Source organism: Malus sylvestris, chromosome 7 (genome assembly GCF_916048215.2).
Source record: "Malus sylvestris chromosome 7, drMalSylv7.2, whole genome shotgun sequence".
Taxonomy (NCBI): domain Eukaryota; kingdom Viridiplantae; phylum Streptophyta; class Magnoliopsida; order Rosales; family Rosaceae; genus Malus; species Malus sylvestris.
In genome coordinates this window covers 10,696,613-10,717,214 of record NC_062266.1, presented here as the reverse complement: position 1 = coordinate 10,717,214, position 20,602 = coordinate 10,696,613, and the positions used below count along the sequence as shown (strand labels likewise).

Sequence of the window (20,602 nt, the reverse complement as noted above, 5' to 3'; positions counted from 1 at the left end):
CTCTATTTGAATCTAACTTTGTAAACTCGAAACCAATTTTCAAGTTTTAGGCCTTCAAAACTTGAAAAACTAAATTCGAGACTAACTGAAAATATAGTCTATTATCTAAAAAAAAAAAAAAAATAGTTTTTAGAGTTTTTAAATTTAAACTCTCCTTTCTTTTCTCTCCCTCCTCCCCTCTCACTCTCTCTCTCTCTCTCTCTCTCTCTCTCTTCTTTCTCCCTCCTTTTTTTTTTACCTTTTTCGTCTCTCCTTCAATCCGTTCTCTTCATTTTCTCAGTTATTTCTTTCAGTCATCTTCCTCTCTATTTCGACCGATCCTTTCTCTTTTTTCTCTTTCCTTCAATCATCTTTTACTTTCATTCATTCTCTCTCCCTTTCTCCCTCTCATGCGACCCTCTTTTTAGATATTTTTGTCTAGTTTAAGTCGTAAGATTTACAATTTTTAAATTGCAACCAATTAAGTTTTTTAGTCTTTAAAAAAAATTGTTTTCAAGAAATGTTCTTAGGAAATGTTTTGAGAAATGATAAAAATTTTCAAATATGATACCAAACAGGCCCTGATTTTTTTAGGGGTGTGCTATCTACACACTCATTTTTACTTGTCCCACACCCTTTGTTAATTTCTGTTATTTGATCTTTTTCATTTCATCCGATCCGACAGTCGAAAATTAAAAGGGTGTGAGAGAAGTGAAATGGGGTGTGTGGATATCACCTCCCTTTTTTTAAAGAAAGTTCACAAAAATTGCTCTGATAAGTTGCAGCAATGCTAGGTGCTTGTTAGGAATGTCATAACTAAAGAATGTAAGATAAGATGAGTTGTTTGGACTACATTGGTTGACCAGTATTGGATTCTAACCTAGCATTCGTTCCACCTTTCCCGTTGTGAATTTTGGTTGCGATGAGCATGAAAACTCCGATTCGCTAATAGAGGTGGACTTCACTAATGTATGTGGTAAGTAAACGGAGTCCAAATTATCAGCACTCTTGATTTCCAATGAAAATTCTTTCCCTTTTGTTGTTGATGAAGATGATGAAGTTATAAGAGTCGAAGTGGGATCAAACCTTTGAACTTATTAGTCTATTCTAGTACAGATACTCTCATGCACCAAAATGGAGCTTTCAGTAGACAAATGGTTCACTTTTTGAACACGTGTGTCATGCTCTAATCCCGACATACGTCCAGAATCGACATGTGACGTTACCAAATACCCGTATCTCTAACTAACCTGTCTTTGGGATATGGCAAAACACAACTCAAGATTTGAATTGTGTAGTAATTTCATATACTTTATGGCTGCATCTAACCTCCTCGTTAGACTGCCTACGTACCCTAAACAGGGATCAAGTCATTTTTAGTTTACCATTCATTACACTCGAACATTCATCGCATATTTCAGTACGTCTCAACGTAATACCACAATTCAAGCATGTAGCACCTCAAGGAACATTCAACGAAGCATAATAATATTCTCTAGTCATCTTGCCATTCACCCTCACAAGTATTTCAGCACCATCCAATAATCACACCAATCAATAACCCATATAATACACCGAAATGCAGGGCTAGAGCAACACATGACACAGTTCGGCTGAAGTTTACATCTCTGAAACTGAAATCAAATCCAAGGAACCAACAAGTCAAATGATGCGATTTCGAACCACTCAACGAAATCCATCAACATTGGGTTCTGGACCACTCAACGGAACCAAGACACCAAAGGGGATTCCGGATCACTCAATAGAATCTAAACTAGGATACAATTCCGAACCACTCAACGGAATCATGGAGTAGAAAAGATTCCGAACCTCAACAGAATCCGAGTGGATACGATTCTGGATCACTCAACGGAATCGCAGAGTATAAATGGTTATCATTCCACTCAAAGAAATCCAAGGCAAGGTACGATTTTGGACCACTTGAGGGATTCCACTCAACGGAATCCACACGGAGCAGGGAACCGAACCACTCAACGAAACCCAAGCAAATACTCAGTTTCGAATCACTCAACGAATCATGAATCAAGTGCTCAATTTACAATGGCTCAACGAAATGAAACGAAGCACAAGTATTAAATTAGAACGGTCAACGAAGCGAGAAATGAAATAATGAAATGGAATATGAAACAAGTTTCTAAGCAAACCCCCATGGCAATGGGTTAATGGTCCACTACTAGCCGTCACATTTCATCACATTATACCAATCATGCAAATCAAACCACATCTCAAATATGCACGTCAATCACATTTCACAAATATCATAAGTACACAAGCCAAATCACGTTTAATAAACATAGGTCAATGGCTAAATATATATAAAAATCACATTTAAATAGAAATCACATATATAAAACCATTCATATTCATAAATGATACTACTATAAGAAATTAGGGTAATAACCATATCACATATATTCAAGTCACTCTCTAACCATAGTAGGCCCACTAGACTTCACTTAAGTCTTCCGTAGTTCTAATTTTAGTATTTAGAACATTTCGAGCCATGTTGACTAAAAGTCAACTCTTGGTCAACGGTAGGGTCCACAACCCTAAGTAATTCGATCCGAAAGATCCGCACATTGGATTTTAGATCTGTAACTTCCTAAGGTCCTCATTATGCTCATAAAAGAACATACTAAAATCTCATCACGATCCAACGGTTGGATCTCCGCCAATCTCAAATTCAAGTGGTGGTCAACAATTAGTTTTACAAACTTAGAAATCCAATTCGGGAAGATCCGTACGTCGGAGTCCCGATCCATCAATTTCAAATATCCTCAAATATTAGGTTCTATAACATATTAAAGTTTAATGACGATCCAACAGTCAGATCGTCGATTCATATATTAACCAAGTGGCGATCTTTAACAAAACTATGTTCAAACGACAAGATTTCGTCAATTGTACGCCACATATAGAATCAGGGTATCCAAATTATCCTAGGAAGGGCAGGTAGGGTCTCAGCCCACGATCCGCCACACGTGGCAGCCGGCCGTCCCGACTCGCTGGAAAATTCAACTATTTCCAAAAATTACCAAATTTCACAGAAATGTAGATCTCGATGAATAGAACAAGTTTTATACATGTGACCAAGTCCAATTTGGCCAGGAAAAGCTCCAATTTCCCTCGAACCCCCCGGAAACCCTAGAAATGAGTGGCTTCGATCTATAACTTCCAGTGCTCCGCCGCCCCTATAGTTGTTTGGGCTTTGTTCCAAGCCTCAAGGGGAGTCAATTATGGCTGGTGGTTGAAGGTGGCAATTGCAGAAACGGCAGATCGCTGCCAAGAACTCACCGTACCCACCGTGTAGGTTTCACCCAAATCAAGACCAAATTCTCCAAATTTTGGGGTGTAATTGGTATAGGGAAGGTCGTGGAGTCGAGTGCAGGTGGTGGCGACAATCGATTGGCCGAGAAAAAGTCGAAATCAGCGTCAAAAAATCTCGCAGGGTGTTGGGTCAGAATCAGATCGAGTTTGGGGAAAAATTCCCCCCGGTTTGCTGATTCTCTCCTCCCCTCCTTTCTCTCATTTCCTCCTCCCTCATTGGTCCCTTCTCTTCCTTTCTCCGGCTGTCATTGGCCACCCTTTTTCCCTTCTCCAGAGATGCAGGATGGGAAATAAAATATTCATTTGGCATGAAGCACAATAAATTATTGGAAGACGGATTTATGTGCTGGAATAAAAAGGGTGGTTTAATACATATTGGCTGATCTATTTACTTGCAAGACGTTTTATGGCTAATATCATTACTTTAGTTATGTAATTTTCAATTTTATGTGACTTTAATTCAATTTTATGTCAATTTAATCATATTGTCTTTCAATTTCTGAATGTAAGTTACAAAATGGTTATAAAAACCATCTCTTTCTATAAGATGAAGAAGTTGGACGTTGTTGATTAATGAAAACACTCAGGGTGTTCCTCTGTTTCAGTTTTATGCCTTTCTCTTTGTGAGATTGTTCTGCTTTGTTCTTCTAGTTGTCTACGTTGTAGGTTGGTACTAGAACCAAAGTTTATAGGGTTTTCAGTTTTAGGTGTTTTTATGTTTATTACCTTTTAAATTTCTGAATGTAAGTTACAAAATGGTTATAAAAACCATTTCTTTCTATAAGATGAAGAGTTGGACGTTTTTGTTGGTGAATGAAATATTTAGAGAGAATTCTATCACATATTTGTGCCTTTCTCTTGTTTAAGAGTTTGTTGCTTTGTTCTTACTAATGTCTACGTTGTAGGCTAGTATTAGAACCAAAGTTTATAGGGTTTTCAGGTCTCTCCTCACACTAGGAGATAGTGGCCCCTACCTATCAATCCTATTTTTCGTTTTATTTCATTTCTATCTGATGCGTCCTGCATCATCCAGTCACAGCCTTCCACATGTCTTAAAAGTGACGGGAAGGCTCCCAAACTTTGTTCGTTAATAACTCATTCATTATAACTACGTTTCACGAATGGTTTGCGCCTACGCGTTCGTGAGATCGAGCTCTATTCGAAAATATAAATTGTGACCTTGAAAGGTATACGGATTTTAGATAATTAATTTCCAAACTTCAAACTTCGTAACTAGTTTAATTAAAATCTAAATTCAAATAAATTAGTATAAATTCTCGAAAAATCATATAAAATCTCAATAATACAAATACATAGATTATAACAATGAAATCCAGTCTGACGTGACAACATGGCTAGCATTTAGTAGACTGGTGATGTCACGTCAGACTTGACTTCATTAAAATTTTCTATAATACATAGCGTGTCCCATATTTGTTTGCCGCAAAATCAGTTTGAAAATCAGCCCATTAGCCAGCTTTTGGAGTTACACTTTAATTTAGCTTTCTGCCACCAGAGCTTGTCTCAACCCCAAATAATCAAACCCCAAACGGGCATAGTTGCAAGAAAGAATTTGTGTTACTTCTTGCAGGAGTATTTCACACTGTCGATAATTTCAAGGGTAAAATTATGAGACTAACTCCAATCCTGGGAGTAAGTCTTAAGATTTACCTTTTATTCTCTCCCCTCTCCTCTTCCTCCTCCCAAATTTCCTTCCAACCTTTGGGACAATTTGGGGTTATGAGTTAGAAGCTAAAATTGGACCAAATGTCGGCCAGAAAAGTGGACTAGGTTAGTGGTGTGCCCCACATGTGAGAGTGGTGATAGGAGCATTTTCATGCGACTTAGTTGGCTTGTTCTTGTGCTTTTACATTATTATTTCATAGTTATTTTAGTGTTTAAAGTCATTTTCGTATGTTTTCAGATTCTAAGGACAAAGTGTGCAAGAAGATGCATTATGGAGCCTTTTGGAGCAGTTTTGGGCATGAATTGAATAGCTTATGCTTGGAGCAATATAGATGGACGAAATTGAAGACCAAAGCATGCAAGGAAATCACATTCCCTTAATTTTCTAGTTATTGCCGCATCCTCCTTGCACTTTCCCTTAGTTTTCTGATTTGTTTCCCTAAATTGTAGAAGCTTTAGACTTAATTTCTGTTTACCTAGTTAACCTAGGGTTTTATTTCCTTTATCCCTTTAAATAAACCCCTTGTTGCAGCAAACACATGGCAAAGAAAAGAATGTTGCAGCACACACATGGGAGCACACAGCATGGGCAGAAAAATGGTGTGTTTTGTGGTTGAAATGATGAAGCATGTGTGTGTAAATGTAAAGGGGAAAACATGGCAGAAAATGTGTGTGTTTTGTGGTTGAAATGATGCAAAGAACATGTGTGTGTGCAAGTGTAACAGCTAGGATGATAACATGACAGCAAACACATGGCAAAGAAAGCAAACACATGGCAAAGAGAAGAACATTGCAGCACACACATGGGAGCACACGGCATGGGCAGAAAATTAGTGTGTTTTGTGGTTGAAATGATGAAGCATGTGTGTATAAATGTAAATGGGAAACATGACAACTCACACCCACACAAGCTGCACATGCAAAGGAAATGGAGTGGTCCTCTCTCAAGCCTATAAATACCACCTCCCATATTCATAAAAGAAAACAGATTTTGATCCTTGCTCCTTGGCCGAAATTTTCCACCATCATTCTCTCCAAATTCAGCCAAAAATCACCCCTAGCCACACCACCCATCAACCCTAAACATTTCCATACCATTCCCCATCCATTATACACCATAAAAACCACCCAAAACCTGTCCAAAACCTCTAGTGCCGCAGCTTGCAAGGAAGGAGAAAGAAGAATAAACCTGGTGCCGTGCCTAAGCCCAAGCCTTGGGAGTGTTGGAGCGTTTCTAGGTGTTTTCTATCTTTGTTTTTAATGTCTAAATTTATGCATCTTTGCTTTGTGAGTATGAGGAACTAAACCCCTCTTAGTTAGGGGGTGATTCGAAACTATGTTCATGCTTGCTATATGATTTGATTACATCCAGTTGTGAATTCAATTTACTTATCCGTTCGTATAAAAACTGATTTGTGTATGTTGGTTGAGAGTGCACGCTTAATTTTCATGCATGAATTTGACGATAGAATATAAGGGAGTTTCACCTAATCGTTATGAACTTATATTCACAAGTAGTGAAGGTTGCTAGTCACAATCACGTTAAGTAAATTCTTGGCATAAGTTTCATGCAAATCATAGTAACGAGTGCCTCGTCAATGCTTATGTTTTTCATAGAACTTAATGATTCTTGCTTGTATCTCTATTATGCAATTCATGTAGGGAACTTGTAGGGAATGTTTTGGGTTGTCGTATGCAATCATCCAACCCAATAACTTGTGGAAAAACTGAGGGTTAATTAGTGCAATTCACGGTTAATTTGGGGCGTTGAGTATTCATAGTTTATCGAAAAGCAACTGGAAATCGTTTTGTATGCAAGTGTGACATGTGTGGAGAAGAACCTCCTAGCTAGCCTTCCATCCATAAGTTTCATTCAAATTCATTTACAATCTGTTTTGTTTTACAAAGTTTGTTTTGTTTTCAAATTCGTCAAGAACCAATCTCCCATTTATTTCAAAGTGTTAGATTAGTTAGTAATCACTTTAGTTTGTGTTTTTAAGTGTTTTGATTCACCCAAATTTGTCTAAGAATCTGTTTACTTTGTTCTTGTCTTAATTTAATTATTTTCGTCCAAAATCAACCCCATCTTATTTCTTTGAGTCATATTAATTAGAACTTGTCTTAGATTATGTTTTTAAGTGTTTTAGTTCATTAGAAAACCAAAATTCGTCCAAGTTTGTGTTAGAGTCTCAAAACTGCCCAGAAAGTGTTTTTAAGGCAGTTTTGAGTCTTTGGTTGCTGTTTTGAATCTTTTTGTTTATCCTAGTATTTTAAAGTATAGTTTTGCATTCTTTGAGTCTAGTTTAGTGTTTTAAACTTTGTTTTTACATTTTCAAGTCAGTTTTCAAGTGATTTAGCAATCCCTCCTAATCCCCGGCCTAGAACGATCCCTACTTACATACTTTACTACATTTGATAAAAAGAGGGTTTAATTTGTGTGCTTATATATTTCGCATCAAGTGGAAAACCGGAGGTGAAACCCATTCGCCCAGGCCCACTCACGCACGTACTGGCACTCGCCAACCACTGGAGCAGTCCGATTTCACCCACGTGGGCTTGTTTTCTGCTTGTATAGTGCATTAATGAACCTTAAGGCTCTTTTTTCTTATCCTACGACCATAATTCAAATGGAGCGTTGGTTGATCCAGTGGTTTAAGTTTAAATTTCTTTGTTTTTTTAGTTTTATATTTATAAATTTATTAAATCCAACTGCTAAGATCAAATATGATCAAATTTAATTGTAAAAAAAAGAAAGATCTAAGGACCCAAATTTAAATCTAGCGCTAAAATAATTAAAAAAAAATATTTAACTCAAACTTCACCCAAAAATCATAAATACCTAAGTATTTGTTCAAAAATCCACACAAAACTCACTTTTCTCCTACAATTCTTCCAATTTTTCTTTCTATCATCTTCCAAAACCATTTCTAAAATTTGCAAGATGGCAAAAGATCATATTAGAGGTCGTAATTGGTCATTTCCAAATTCTTCTAGTGTTTCATTAGTTTCATGTGTCAGTTTAGTGATTTTTCAATATTTATCATAATTTAAATATTTTTAGGTTAAAATGTTTGTAAAATTAATTTAGGATGGTCTACATAGTTTTTTTTAAGTTAATTTAAAATAAATTAGCCTAAATTCATTGTTTAATAATTGGGCTAAAATTTTAACCAGAGATGTTGGAGAAGAAGAGTTGTTTCTGAGTTAAAACCAAAATTTTCTGGGCTAAAAATCTTAGGTTTTAACCAAGGGATGGAGATAGTCTAAGAGGGGAAGAATATGATTTTATGGAATAATTATTTGCATTTTGACTACAATACTACACTAAGACCTACTCCAACTCTTGGAGTAAAACTCAAATTTTAAGTTCTAAACCTACTCCAACTTGCTCCAACCCTTGGGGCCAAATTTGAGTTTTATCTCAAAACTCATTTTTGGGGCAAATTTAGCCCATAATTCCCTCCGAGTTAGTGGGCTGATCTACTATATATGTGGATTTTTTTTAGTTTTATATTTATAAATTCATTGAATCCAACAACTAAGATCTAATATGATCAAATCTAACGATAAATAAAAGGGAACTTTAACGAAAAGCACCCGGTACTGTTCACTTTAACGAAAAACCACATTTTTACACTAAAAAGTCAATCCTGGTACTATTCACTTTACCCTTTATTTTGTCCTTATCATTAAAACTCAAAGTTTTCAAGCCATTTTCATTAGTTTTCCTTAAATAAAAAGATATAAAGGTCCAAATTTAAATCCAACGCCTAAAATAACTAAAAGAAAAAATCTTTCGTGTGTTTCATATTATTTCATAGTGTTTCACGAGTTTCATGATGTCCGTTTAGTGATTTTTCAATATTTATCGGAATCTAAATATTTTTAGGTTAAAATGTTCATAAAATTAAATTAGGATAGTCTAAATTCATTCTTCCAAATTTTATGGGTTTTAACGCAAGAGTTGGAAATGGTCTAAGAGGGTGGGGGAGTATGCTACGTCTCACAATAAGTTATTCCTCACTTACAATGAAAAAGAATACCACTAGACCAAGTGAAAATGAATATCACTAAACCATAGTATTAATGAAAGATAATTATTTAATATATGAACGTAAGATGATTGTGTTACAAACGTGCAAGTTGCAATCACTTATAAATTCTAGGGAACTTTAACGAAAAGCTTCCGGTATTGTTTACTTTAACGAAAAACCATATTTCTATACTAAAAATTCAATCTTAATATTATTCACTTTACTCTTTATTTTATCTTTATTGTTAAAACTTAAAGTTTTCAAGACATTTTCATTAGTTTCCTTAAATTCTAATGCTCGACAATTTGACAATTTAACAAATTAAAACCCCGAACACCGCACCCCCACCCCATCCCCCCCCCCAAAACAAGGCCCACTTCTCTTTCTCTCTTCTCGCTCGCTAGCTCGCTTTCTCCCACATCTTGCTCGCATCTCCAACACGCAGAGAGACGGGTAAGTAAACCTCCATCTCCCTTTATCATTTTATCTGTTTTTTGGTACATATCGCATGTGGGTTTTGCGATTTCTGCCGTTTTCTTTTGATTTCGAATGCATGTGGATTTCCGCCATTGTTATTTTCTTACTTTCGGAATTTTCATTTGGGTACCAGAGGAAATAAATAAATAAATAAAACTCTGATAGTTGCTAATAATTCTGTATTTCGGGTCGCAATTTTCATTTGTGATTCACCTGCAACTACCTCCGCCACTAAATCACAACTGCCAGACGGCCACCACCGTTAGACCTCCACTCGAACAACCATCAACACCCAGTTCGAACCCAATCGAACCACCAACACAAACCCCACGTATACCCAATTGAACAACCATCGCCGCCTATGAGATTTTTCGCAAGTGCACTATGAGATTTTTCGAGTTGCCTTGTAGGATTCAATTATTTGATAATTCTGTATTAACCATTATCCCTTTCTGTTCAAGCATTGTGCCTCTGTTTTTTTTTTAAATTTTCCGAGTTTTCGGTGTGTTTTAAGTAATTGTTCCGGCTTTGACTAGATGTCGATAAGTGCATCATAAGCAAATTAAAGTAGCTTGAATGTCACATTTTATTGATTTGTTCAAAAATAGTGAAAGTTGATGAATTGAAGGGTGCGAGCCGTTATTTGTGGAGGAATCCGTGTGCTCTTTTTAATCTGGTCGGGTGCACATTGATTCGTAGTGTGCTGCTCTTATTCTTCTGTTCTGTGTCTAATGAAAAGAAAGTTGATGTGCTCTTCCTTAAGTTCCCAGATATTCTTTTGTAGCTCATATCGGAGACAAACCCCAACTGTTCTAACCTCTGCAGTCACGGAACACAGTTGAAGATGGCAAGGCGTCTAATTGCAACCCTCAATCGTGGCCTAGTTGGCAAACTCTTCTCCGAGTCCTCTACCAAGGTAACACTACCTTGTTTCTTGTGTATATGTTTATGAATTTGATGCCATTGCGCAGCCCTAACAGTGGTATGTGATGGCTTGTTGGTGTTGTTTGGTTTGGACCATTTGGTATAGCTGGACTCAGGAAAGCCGGTGGTTGCGGGAATGTGTGGACTGGACAAAGCAGGTTACAGTACCCAAGCCAAGCAAGAGTATGTTTCTTTTACAATGTTGCTTTTTTTTTTTTCACCATGAATATATTTCACCAAGAGGTCGCACTTGGTGCAATGGCAAGTGCCTTCGCCCATGAGCGGTAGGTCTCGGGTTCGAGACTTGGGAGCAGCCTCTCCATAAATGGGGGTAAGGCTAGCCGACATTCACCTCTCCCAGACCCTGCGTAAAGCGGGAGCCTTGTGCACTGGGTATGACCTTTTTTTTTTTTTTTTTTATGAATATATTTCACCATGGTTTATGTTTCAATTTTTGTGTCCTTTTTTGGCTACTATGCGGTCACCATGGTCGTGTTTGAGTATCTGCTTCTACATTTTTATTGGGAATTTTTCCTTTTTTTTGGCATAAGGTATTTATAATTTTGTTGGATTTGGTTTCTGAGCAGAACTCCGCCTATGTCTTACATGGCCGGTCCCAAGCCCGGATAAAGGAGGAGGGGGAGGGCGTCAGGTAGTCGACAGCCGGCACTCCATGATCACGTCGAATCCTTATGAAAATGAATCCAGAACAAAATCGCGCTAAAGCTAGGGCGTCACCCGTAAGTGGCGCGCTGTGTGGCCTGAGCACAGTGATAAGTGAGCAAGGGTCGCTGTATCTCCATCGGCACCCGGATGCAGTGTTAAATGAGCAAGGGGGCCATAGAAACTTCTTTTCGAACGACTCCACTCAAAGTTGTTTGGGAGCATATGCTCCTATCAACTTTACCCGGGACACACAAAAGAAGTACTTTGATCCTATTAGACGGGGGAGGGTGAAGAAGCTAGGACAGAAGGGTAGAGTTCAAGAGAGCAAAATGCGTTTAGGAACGTGGAATATAGGAACCTTAACGGGAAAATCTATGGAAGTAGTGGAAGTTATGGTGAGGAGAAGGATAAATATTATGTGCCTACAAGAAACTAAGTGGGTTGGTAGTAAGGCAAAGGATCTAGAAAACTCAGGGTTTAAACTTTGGTATTCGGGCACAAATAGAACGAGAAACGGTGTTGGCATCATCGTGGACAAGACCTTGGTACAAGATGTTGTAGATGTCAAGAGGGTAGGAGATAGAATCATGGCAATCAAGATTGTAATAGGACAAGAACTTATCAATGTGATTAGTGCGTACGCACCTCAAGTAGGGTTGGATAAGAGTTCGAAGGAGAAATTTTGGGAAGATCTTGGAGACTTGGTGCAAGGAATTGCTCAGACGGAGAAGTTATTTATAGGAGGAGATTTAAATGGACACGTGGGCAGGGAGACAGGCAACTATGGAGGTTTTCATGGTGGCCATGGTTTTGGGGAGAGAAACGAGGATGGGGAAGCTATCTTGGATTTTGCAATGGCATATGATCTCTTCTTAGCCAACACCTTCTTTAAGAAGAGAGAAGAACATGTGATCACCTACAAGAGTGGGTCGTCAAAAACACAAATAGATTTTCTTCTAATGAGGAAAGGGGATCGTATAACTTGTAAGGATTGCAAAGTTATACCAGGAGAGAGCGTGACTAATCAACATCGCTTGTTGGTGATGGATGTACATATCAAAAGAGTAAGACAAAAGAACAAGACTTGGAAGTGCCCAAGGACTAGATGGTGGAATCTAAAAGAAGAAAAACAAGCCATTTTCAAAGAGAAGGTAATCACCCAATGTGTGTGGGATAGAGAGGGGGAAGCTAGCCAAATGTGGGATTCCATGGCTAGTTGTATCCGAAAAGTAGCAAAAGAGGTATTAGGAGAGTCCAAGGGCTTTGCCCCACACCAAAAGGAATCTTGGTGGTGGAATGAGGAGGTACAAACAAAGGTGAAGGCTAAGAAGGAATGTTGTAAAGCCTTATACAAGGAGAGGACCGATGAAAATGGTGAAAGGTATAGAAAAGCGAAGCAAGAGGCGAAGAAAGCTGTCAGAGAAGCTAAGTTAGCGGCTTACGACGATATGTATAAACGACTAGATACCAAAGAAGGAGAGTTGGATATCTATAAACTATCTAGAGCAAGGGAAAAGAAGACAAGGGACCTAAACCAAGTGAGGTGCATCAAGGATGATGATGGAAAGGTTCTTGCTACAGAAAACGCGGTTAAAGACAGATGGAGAGGTTATTTTCATAATCTCTTCAATGAAGGACATGAAATGAGTGCTTCTTTAGGGGAGTTGAGTAACTCAGAAGAGTGTAGAAACTACTCTTTTTATCGTCGAATCCGGAAGGAAGAAGTGGTTGTAGCTTTGAAGAAGATGAAGCATAAAAAAGCAATAGGCCCAGACGATATACCAATCGAAGTGTGGAAACTTTTGGGAGAGACAGGTATAACATGGCTCACTGACCTTTTCAATAGGATTTTGAAAACGAAGAAGATGCCAAATGAGTGGCGAACGAGCACTTTGGTGCCTATCTACAAGAATAAGGGCGACGTACAAAATTGCATGAACTATAGGGGTATTAAGCTAATGAGTCATACAATGAAGCTCTGGGAGAGAGTCATTGAGCATAGATTGAGGCAAGAGACACGGGTTTCGGACAACCAATTCGGGTTCATGCCAGGGCGCTCAACCATGGAGGCAATCTATCTCTTACGAAGATTGATGGAAAGATATAGAGATGGGAAAAAGGATTTACACATGGTCTTTATAGATTTGGAAAAAGCGTATGATAGGGTCCCAAGAGACATTCTTTGGAGGATTTTAGAGAAGAAAGGAGTACGAGTAGCATATATCCAAGCTATAAAGGATATGTATGAAGGAGCAAAGACTGCCGTAAGAACTCATGAAGGACAAACCGAAAGCTTTCCCATAACTGTAGGATTACATCAAGGCTCATCCTTAAGTCCTTACCTTTTTGCGTTGGTAATGGATGAGTTAACAGGACATATTCAAGATGATATTCCTTGGTGTATGCTGTTCGCAGACGATATAGTGTTGATAGATGAAACTCAGGAAGGGGTAAATGCAAAGCTTAACCTTTGGAGAGAAGTGTTGGAATCTAAAGGTCTTCGCCTAAGCCGATCAAAGACAGAATATATGGAGTGCAAGTTCAGTGCAAATGGAGGCCAAAACGAGTTAGGGGTGAGGATCGGAGATCAAGAAATACCAAAGAGCGACCGTTTTCGTTACCTAGGATCTATCTTGCAAAAGAACGGAGAATTAGATGGAGATCTCAACCATAGAATACAAGCTGGATGGATGAAGTGGAAGAGTGCATCCGGCGTGTTATGTGACCGCCGTATGCCACTGAAGCTCAAGGGAAAATTTTATAGGACGGCAATAAGGCCGGCGATGCTGTATGGCACAGAATGTTGGGCGGTGAAACATCAACACGTACACAAAATGGGTGTAGCGGAGATGAGGATGCTTCGTTGGATGTGTGGGCACACGAGAAAGGATAAGATTAGGAATGAGGATATCCGGGGTAAAGTAGGAGTAGCCGAAATTGAAGGAAAGATGAGAGAAAATCGGTTACGGTGGTTTGGACATGTGCAAAGAAGGCCTATTGACGCTCCGATTAGAAGATGCGACTATGGGACAGAGGTTCAGGGCCGAAGGGGTAGAGGAAGACCTAGGAAAACTTTGGAAGAGACTCTAAGAAAAGACTTAGAGTACTTGGATCTAACGAAGGACATGACACAGGATCGAGCACAATGGCGTTCTAAGATTCATATAGCCGATCCCACTCAGTGACTTGGATTTTCCAAGTCTCCAACCGAGAAGTTTTCCTCACTCGGAAAATTAAGGGAACACTACCCCAACCTACATGCTCCACTCAGAAAGCTTCAACATACAAGCTTCAACAAAAGAAAATTCAAAGAGCTTAGCGAAGAAGGCTTTGGTGTATTTAACACAATACGTTGAAATGAAGGAAAGCTTATTTATTGATATCCCCGATAAGCTACAAATATGTATATATACATGAGTCAAAATAAACACACAAGAGGGAGCCTTCACAAAGGTTGCTTAGGAGAAGTCTCAGCAGTCGGTAGAGCCCCAGAAAGAGAAGGCACCGGAGGGGGATCATTTGGAGCCTCAGTACTGGACAGAACCCTAGAAGGAGGAGGCATCAGAGGTTGATCATTTGGAGCTTCATTACGCGGTACAGCCCCAGAAGACGAAGGCAATAAATGCCTTTGGAACAAACCCACAAATCTCTGATGATCAAGTAAAACCTGACCATCAGTTTCCTTCATCTGGTCAAGCTTCCTCTTCATGTTTGTAGCATAGTCATGTGCGAGCCGGTGCAACTGTTTATTCTCATGCTTGAGCCCTCTAATCTCCTGTTTGAGACTCATCACTTCAGCCGCCAATGATTCAACTTGGCGGGTTCGAGCAAATAGGCGTTGGGCCATATTAGACACAGAACCTGCACACTGAACACTGAGAGCCAGCGAATCCTTAACAGCTAACTCATCAGACCGTTTGGAAAGTAGTCTGTTATCTTTGGGAGTGAGAAGGTTCCTGGCCACCACCGCAGCGGTCATATCATTCTTCATCACGGAATCCCCAACGGTAAGAGGACCAGTAGGGGAGACGAAGGATGGGCGCCATATGTTGTCTGGAGAAGGCGGGGCTGCCTCTTCAACAAGGTTCAAGTCAAAACGACGGTCGGAGGGGCCAGACATTTTCAAAGGTGTTGAAGAGAGAAGAGGTCGGACAAATCAAGATCTTAGAAGTGCAAGAATGAAGCTTCTACTGGTGGAGATTCAAGTGTGCTTTGGAACTTAATGCCAGCCCCTATAAAAATCTGCACTCGACGAAGCTTCAGAAATCGAAGAGGCGCCTGCTCAGAAATCGAAGAGGCGTTTGCTTTCTCAAAAGCTAGGCTGCTTAGAGATCACGAGGGTTGATCTCAGAAATCGAAGAGGCGTTTGCTTTCTCAAAAGTTGGGCTGCTCAAAGACCACGAAGGCCGATCTCAAAAATCGAAGATGCGCTCGCTTTCTCAAAAGCTGGGCTCCCCAGAGACCACGAGGGCCGATCTCAGAAATCGAAGAGGCACCTACTTTTCCAGCCTTTTCCAGCCTTGTCAGCACCTGTCACACGCACACTCAGTTTTGCGGAAATTATGGGCATTCTGTCAAAGACTTCTGGGGAAGTAGAAAACACATGAATCTTACTGTTCAATCACCCACTTCCCACACGCAACAATAACTCATGGGTACCACAGATAACTTTGCCAAAGTTCTCTGCCAAAGTTGAGCACGTGAAGCTTGCAGCTCCCACTACATCGCTCTGACCAAGAAGGGTAAAAGAATAGCAAAGAAACAGCACTAACAAAGTTTAGACCCATAAATTTTGAAGGTCTAGCTACCATATTATTACCCACAAGGGTAAAGGAACAGTACCACTGCTGGATAATTGGAAAGTCCCTGTGTGTTAACCTCTGTGCTTCGTGGCAAGGTAGACTAGCAAACATGCCCAACCTTTACTCACATTCGAGAAAACACTCCCAATAAGATTGCTTGCTCCAAAATCGAAGAGGCACCGTCCTCCGAATCTCGAGAGCCAGACTCCCAACATGACTACTTTCTTAAAAATCGAAGAGAGGGTAAAGGAACAGTACCATTGCTGGATAATTGGAAAGTCCCTGTGTGTCAACCTCTGTGCTTCGTGGCAAGGTAGACTAGCAAACTTGCCCAACCTTTACTCACATTCGAGAAAACACTCCCAACAAGATTGCTTGCTCCAAAATCGAAGAGGCACCGTCCTCCGAATCTCAAGAGCCAGACTCCCAACATGATTACTTTCTAAAAAAACGAAGAGACACTGCTCCCCGAATCTCGAGAGCCAGACCCCCAGCATGATTGCTTTCTCAAAAATCGATGAGGCATCGTTCTCCGAATCAATCGAAGAGGCGCTCGCTTTCTCAAAAGCTGGGCTGCTCAGAGACCACGAGGGCCGATCTCAGAAATCGAAGAGGCACCTACTTTTCTAGCCTTGTCAGCACCTGTCACACGCACACTCTGCTTTGCAGAAATTATGGGCATTCTGTCGAAGACTTCTGGTGAAGTAGAAAGCACATGAATCTTACTGTTCAATCACCCACTTCCCACACGCAACAATAGCTCATGGGTACCACAAATAACTTTGTCAAAGTTCTCTGCCAAAGTTGAGCACGTGAAGCTTGCAGCTCCCACTACATCGCTCTGACCAAGAAAGGTAAAAGAATAGCAAAGAAACAGCACTAACAAAAGTTTAGACACATAAATTTTGAAGGTCTAGCTACCATATTATTACCCACAACTGTAAAGGAACAGTACCACTGCTGGATAATTGGAAAGTCCCTGTGTGTCAACCTCTGTGCTTCGTGGCAAGGTAGACTAGCAAACATGCCCAACCTTTACTCACATTCGAGAAAACACTCCCAATAAGATTGCTTGCTCCAAAATCGAAGAGGCACCGTCCTCCGAATCTCGAGAGCCAGACTCCCAACATGACTACTTTCTCAAAATCGAAGAGAGGGTAAAGGAACAGTACCATTGCTGGATAATTGGAAAGTCCCTGTGTGTCAACCTTTGTGCTTCGTGGCAAGGTAGACTAGCAAACATGCCCAACCTTTACTCACATTCGAGACAACACTCCCAACAAGATTGCTTGCTCCAAAATCGAAGAGGCACCGCCCTCCGAATCTCGAGAGCCAGACTCCCAACATGATTACTTCCTCAAAAATCGAAGAGACATTGCTCTCCGAATCTCGAGAGTCATACCCCCAGCATGATTGCTTTCTCAAAAATCGAAGAGGCATCGTTCTCCGAATCTCGAGAGCCAGATACCACAGACCACTTTTTCAAAGTGCTCTGACAGAGTTAAAACATGTGAAACTGGCAGCTCCCACTACCGTGCTATGACCAAGCAGGGTAAAGGAATAGCATTACTACTTGTTGTTAGGGAGACTCCTATATATGTCGACCTCCATCCCCAACGGACAGGCAGACCTGCAAAAATGCTCAACCCTTCATCATATCTGAGAGGGCACTCCCAACGAAGCCTTTCGAAATATTCAGCTTTCTTTCCCCCCGATAATACCTCTGCAAACAAGCTATACTAGAGCAAGAATATCTCATATCATCAGGGTTAAAAGCAAGAGTATCCCATATCATGCTTTTTCCCTGTCTTTTCTTTTGGCCTTGTTTTTACCTGCAAGACAAGGAGAAAGAGAGCAATCAGTCAGCACTTGGAATGAAGCTTCCAGCCAGGAACTGACTGCCTGGAACCCCTTACCTGATCACTTACCTGACATTGCTCTCGAGTACTCATCTTCAACATCTTATGTTTCCAGGGAAGATTCCGCATCTGCTTGAGGAACAGATAGGGCAAGTGCGAAGGATACAAGGAAGCATGTGGAGACAAGCGTAACAGCACACGTGCCGATACATTCATTACTCTGTCAAAAGCAAAAGTATCCCATATCAGCAGGGTGGAACGTACTCTAGATTTGATGGACTTGTTTTGACCCTCAAATTCTTCAGTCGGCCTTATACTCTGGAGGAAACCAGAAAACCCTCCAGCTCAGTTCAAGAATAAGCCTGTGGAAAGTTACTTCTTCAAAAGCAAAAGTATCTCATATCATCTCTTCTCATTTTTCTTCTCTTTATCCTTCATGCTGCTGCAAGATGGGGAGAAGGTGAACAATCAGTCGGAGCTCTGATTGCTTACCTTGTCTGTCACCTCTTTCAGCAGACCCCCTAGCTCGGCGACTTGGGGGACTCCTACTACATGGTTTGTATCGCGCTTGACCAAGCCTGAAACTACAAGTAAGCTTCAAGTGAAATTGATACATTACCTTGTGCATCTCCACCAGTTAAAGATACCACCCCTGGATGGAGGAAGAGTACTTCCAGAGAAGATGCCACATCTACCTATGAGACAGATAAGGCAAGTCAAGACGACACCACACTCCGATACTTAGAAGTTTCGTGATTACGAGATCATTCTCCCACAATATTTCCTAATGTCATTTGTACTAAATCATTCACTTATACTCACTAAATGAGAGCTTGAACCTATGTACTTGTGTAAACCCTTCACAATTAATGAGAACTCTTCTATTCCGTGGACGTAGCCAATCTGGGTGAACCACGTACATCTTGTGTTTGCTTTCCTATCTCTATCCATTTATATACTTATCCACACTAATGACCGGAGCAATCTAGCGAAGATCACAAAAAGCGATCGTTTTCGCTACCTAGGATCTATCTTGCAAGAGAACGGAGAATTAGATGGAGATCTCAACCATAGAATACGAGCTGGATGGAAAGAGTGCATCCGGCGTGTTGTGTGACCGTCGTAGGCCACTGAAGCTCAAGGGAAAATTTTATAGGACGACAATAAGGCTAGCGATGTTGTATGGCACAGAATGTTGGGTGGTGAAGCATCAACACGTACACAAAATGGGTGTAGCGGAGATGAGGATGCTTCGTGGGATGTGTGGGCACACGAGAAAGGATAAGATTGGGAATGAGGATATCCGAGGTAAAGTAGGAGTAGCCGAAATTGTAGGAAATATGAGAGAAAATCGGCTCCGGTGATTTTGAACATGTGCAAAGAAGGCCGACTGACGCTCCGGTTCGAAGATGTGACTATGGGACAGAGGTTCAGGGCCGAAGGGGTAGAGGAAGACCTAGGACAACTTTGGAAGAGACTCTAAGAAAAAACTTAGAGTACTTGGATCTAACGGAGGACATGACACAAAACCGAGCGCAATGGCGTTCTAGGATTCATATAGCCGACCCCACTTAGTGGGAAAAGGCTTTGTTGTTGTTGTTGTTGTATTTGGTTTCTGAGCAGATCTCATTTTTACGATGGCGCTTTTGTGGATGCATTCCTGATGAAAGTGAAGAACAACAAGGATCTCCTTAACAATAAGAAAATTTGGTCACGCAGATCTACTATTTTGCCAGAATTCGTGGGTACTACAGTCCGTATCTATAATGGAAAAAATCATATTCGCTGCAAGATCACTGAAGAGAAGGTTGGTCATAAATTTGGAGAGTTTGCAATGACACGGAAACGAAGAGTTCAGGCTAAAACTACTGCACCAGTAAGACCAGTGAAACCGGGAAAAAAAGCAGGCAAAAAGTAAAAAGGCCTATGGTGAAATTCGTAACATATCGGATTCCGTCTCATTCAGGAGAATTCTGAAACACATGAATGATCTGGTTTGATTTATTTTTTCCAGCAGAGGATTGCGTTTGATTTCGATTCTAGCCTGTTTTAATGAAGTGTTGAAAGTTTCTCAGCGGATGTTTATGTTGGCTAATCCTTTTGCTCAAGTGAAGCAACCTTCATGACTCGTTATTTTTATTATTTGTATTGACACAGTGACTCGTTAGCGCAGCTTCATGAATTATTGAGAAAGGGTGCTCAAAGATTGTGGTTTGGCCTCGTCAAATGAATTTCTGAACATTGTTTATGTATATCGTGTCGGGATAAATGTAATGGCAGAAGTAGATTTTCCAAGTGAATTCGGCTAGGGCGGGAAGGGATGGGGCTGAGATGTAGAATAAGCTGGTTGTGGGTTACAGAAATTCAATCCTATGTTTGCCCAGCACGGTGTTTGGTAAAATTATAAGTAACCATGAAATTAAATTTCAAAATTGATATACATAATTCTTAGGCCATCTCCAATGAAGACGGCTAAAGTTTTAAAAGCCAAAAAATGGCTTAATTTGCTCTAAAATTCATCTCCGATCGATACTTGAGCTATAATTCTATAGAGCTCATTAAGTTATTATTTAGCCAAATGGACATTAGGCTGGCTGGTTTAGTTCAGTTCTCCAGTTACAATATCTAATAAATTATTGAGAGGGCTATGTTTAGCTCCTTCATTTGGAAATGATCTATGAGTATGGTCTGACACTGTTTGTTTAAAAATAAATTTTTGCAGGATTATAATTCTGGACGAAGCTCTATTTAGCTCTTTCCGTTAGAAATAACCTTTATAGGGATAAAGTTGTTAAAAATAGTTTACTTGTTCGACTCATTTTTGGCT

The 20,602-nt window shown here is 40.1% G+C and overlaps 1 protein-coding gene across 6 annotated transcripts; it reads left to right on the top strand.

The window, feature by feature from the left end:
- Window positions 1-9,384: 9,384 nt before the first annotated feature.
- Window positions 9,385-20,002, top strand: LOC126629905 (ribosomal protein S19, mitochondrial-like). 6 transcript variants are annotated; one of them, XM_050300054.1, is made up of 4 exons: window positions 9,385-9,500; window positions 10,295-10,440; window positions 10,555-10,631; window positions 19,399-20,002. In XM_050300054.1, exons 2-4 carry the CDS (start codon window positions 10,369-10,371, stop codon window positions 19,691-19,693), a joined length of 444 nt encoding a protein of 147 aa, XP_050156011.1. In that variant the 5' UTR covers window positions 9,385-9,500; window positions 10,295-10,368; the 3' UTR covers window positions 19,694-20,002. The 6 variants fall into 6 exon arrangements, with proteins under 6 accessions (XP_050156011.1, XP_050156010.1, XP_050156013.1 ...); XM_050300053.1 differs by having other exon boundaries at window positions 9,393-9,504; XM_050300056.1 differs by having other exon boundaries at window positions 9,400-9,500; window positions 10,309-10,440.
- The last annotated feature ends 600 nt before the right edge of the window (window positions 20,003-20,602 follow it).

Coding starts and splice junctions, on each gene's coding strand:
- LOC126629905 (XM_050300054.1), top strand. CDS start 10,369: ATGGCAAGGCGTCTAATTGCAACCCTCAATCGTGGCCTAGTTGGCAAA. Junction 10,441..10,554: donor TCTCCGAGTCCTCTACCAAG/GTAACACTACCT, acceptor CATTTGGTATAG/CTGGACTCAGGAAAGCCGGT. Junction 10,632..19,398: donor AGTACCCAAGCCAAGCAAGA/GTATGTTTCTTT, acceptor GTTTCTGAGCAG/ATCTCATTTTTACGATGGCG.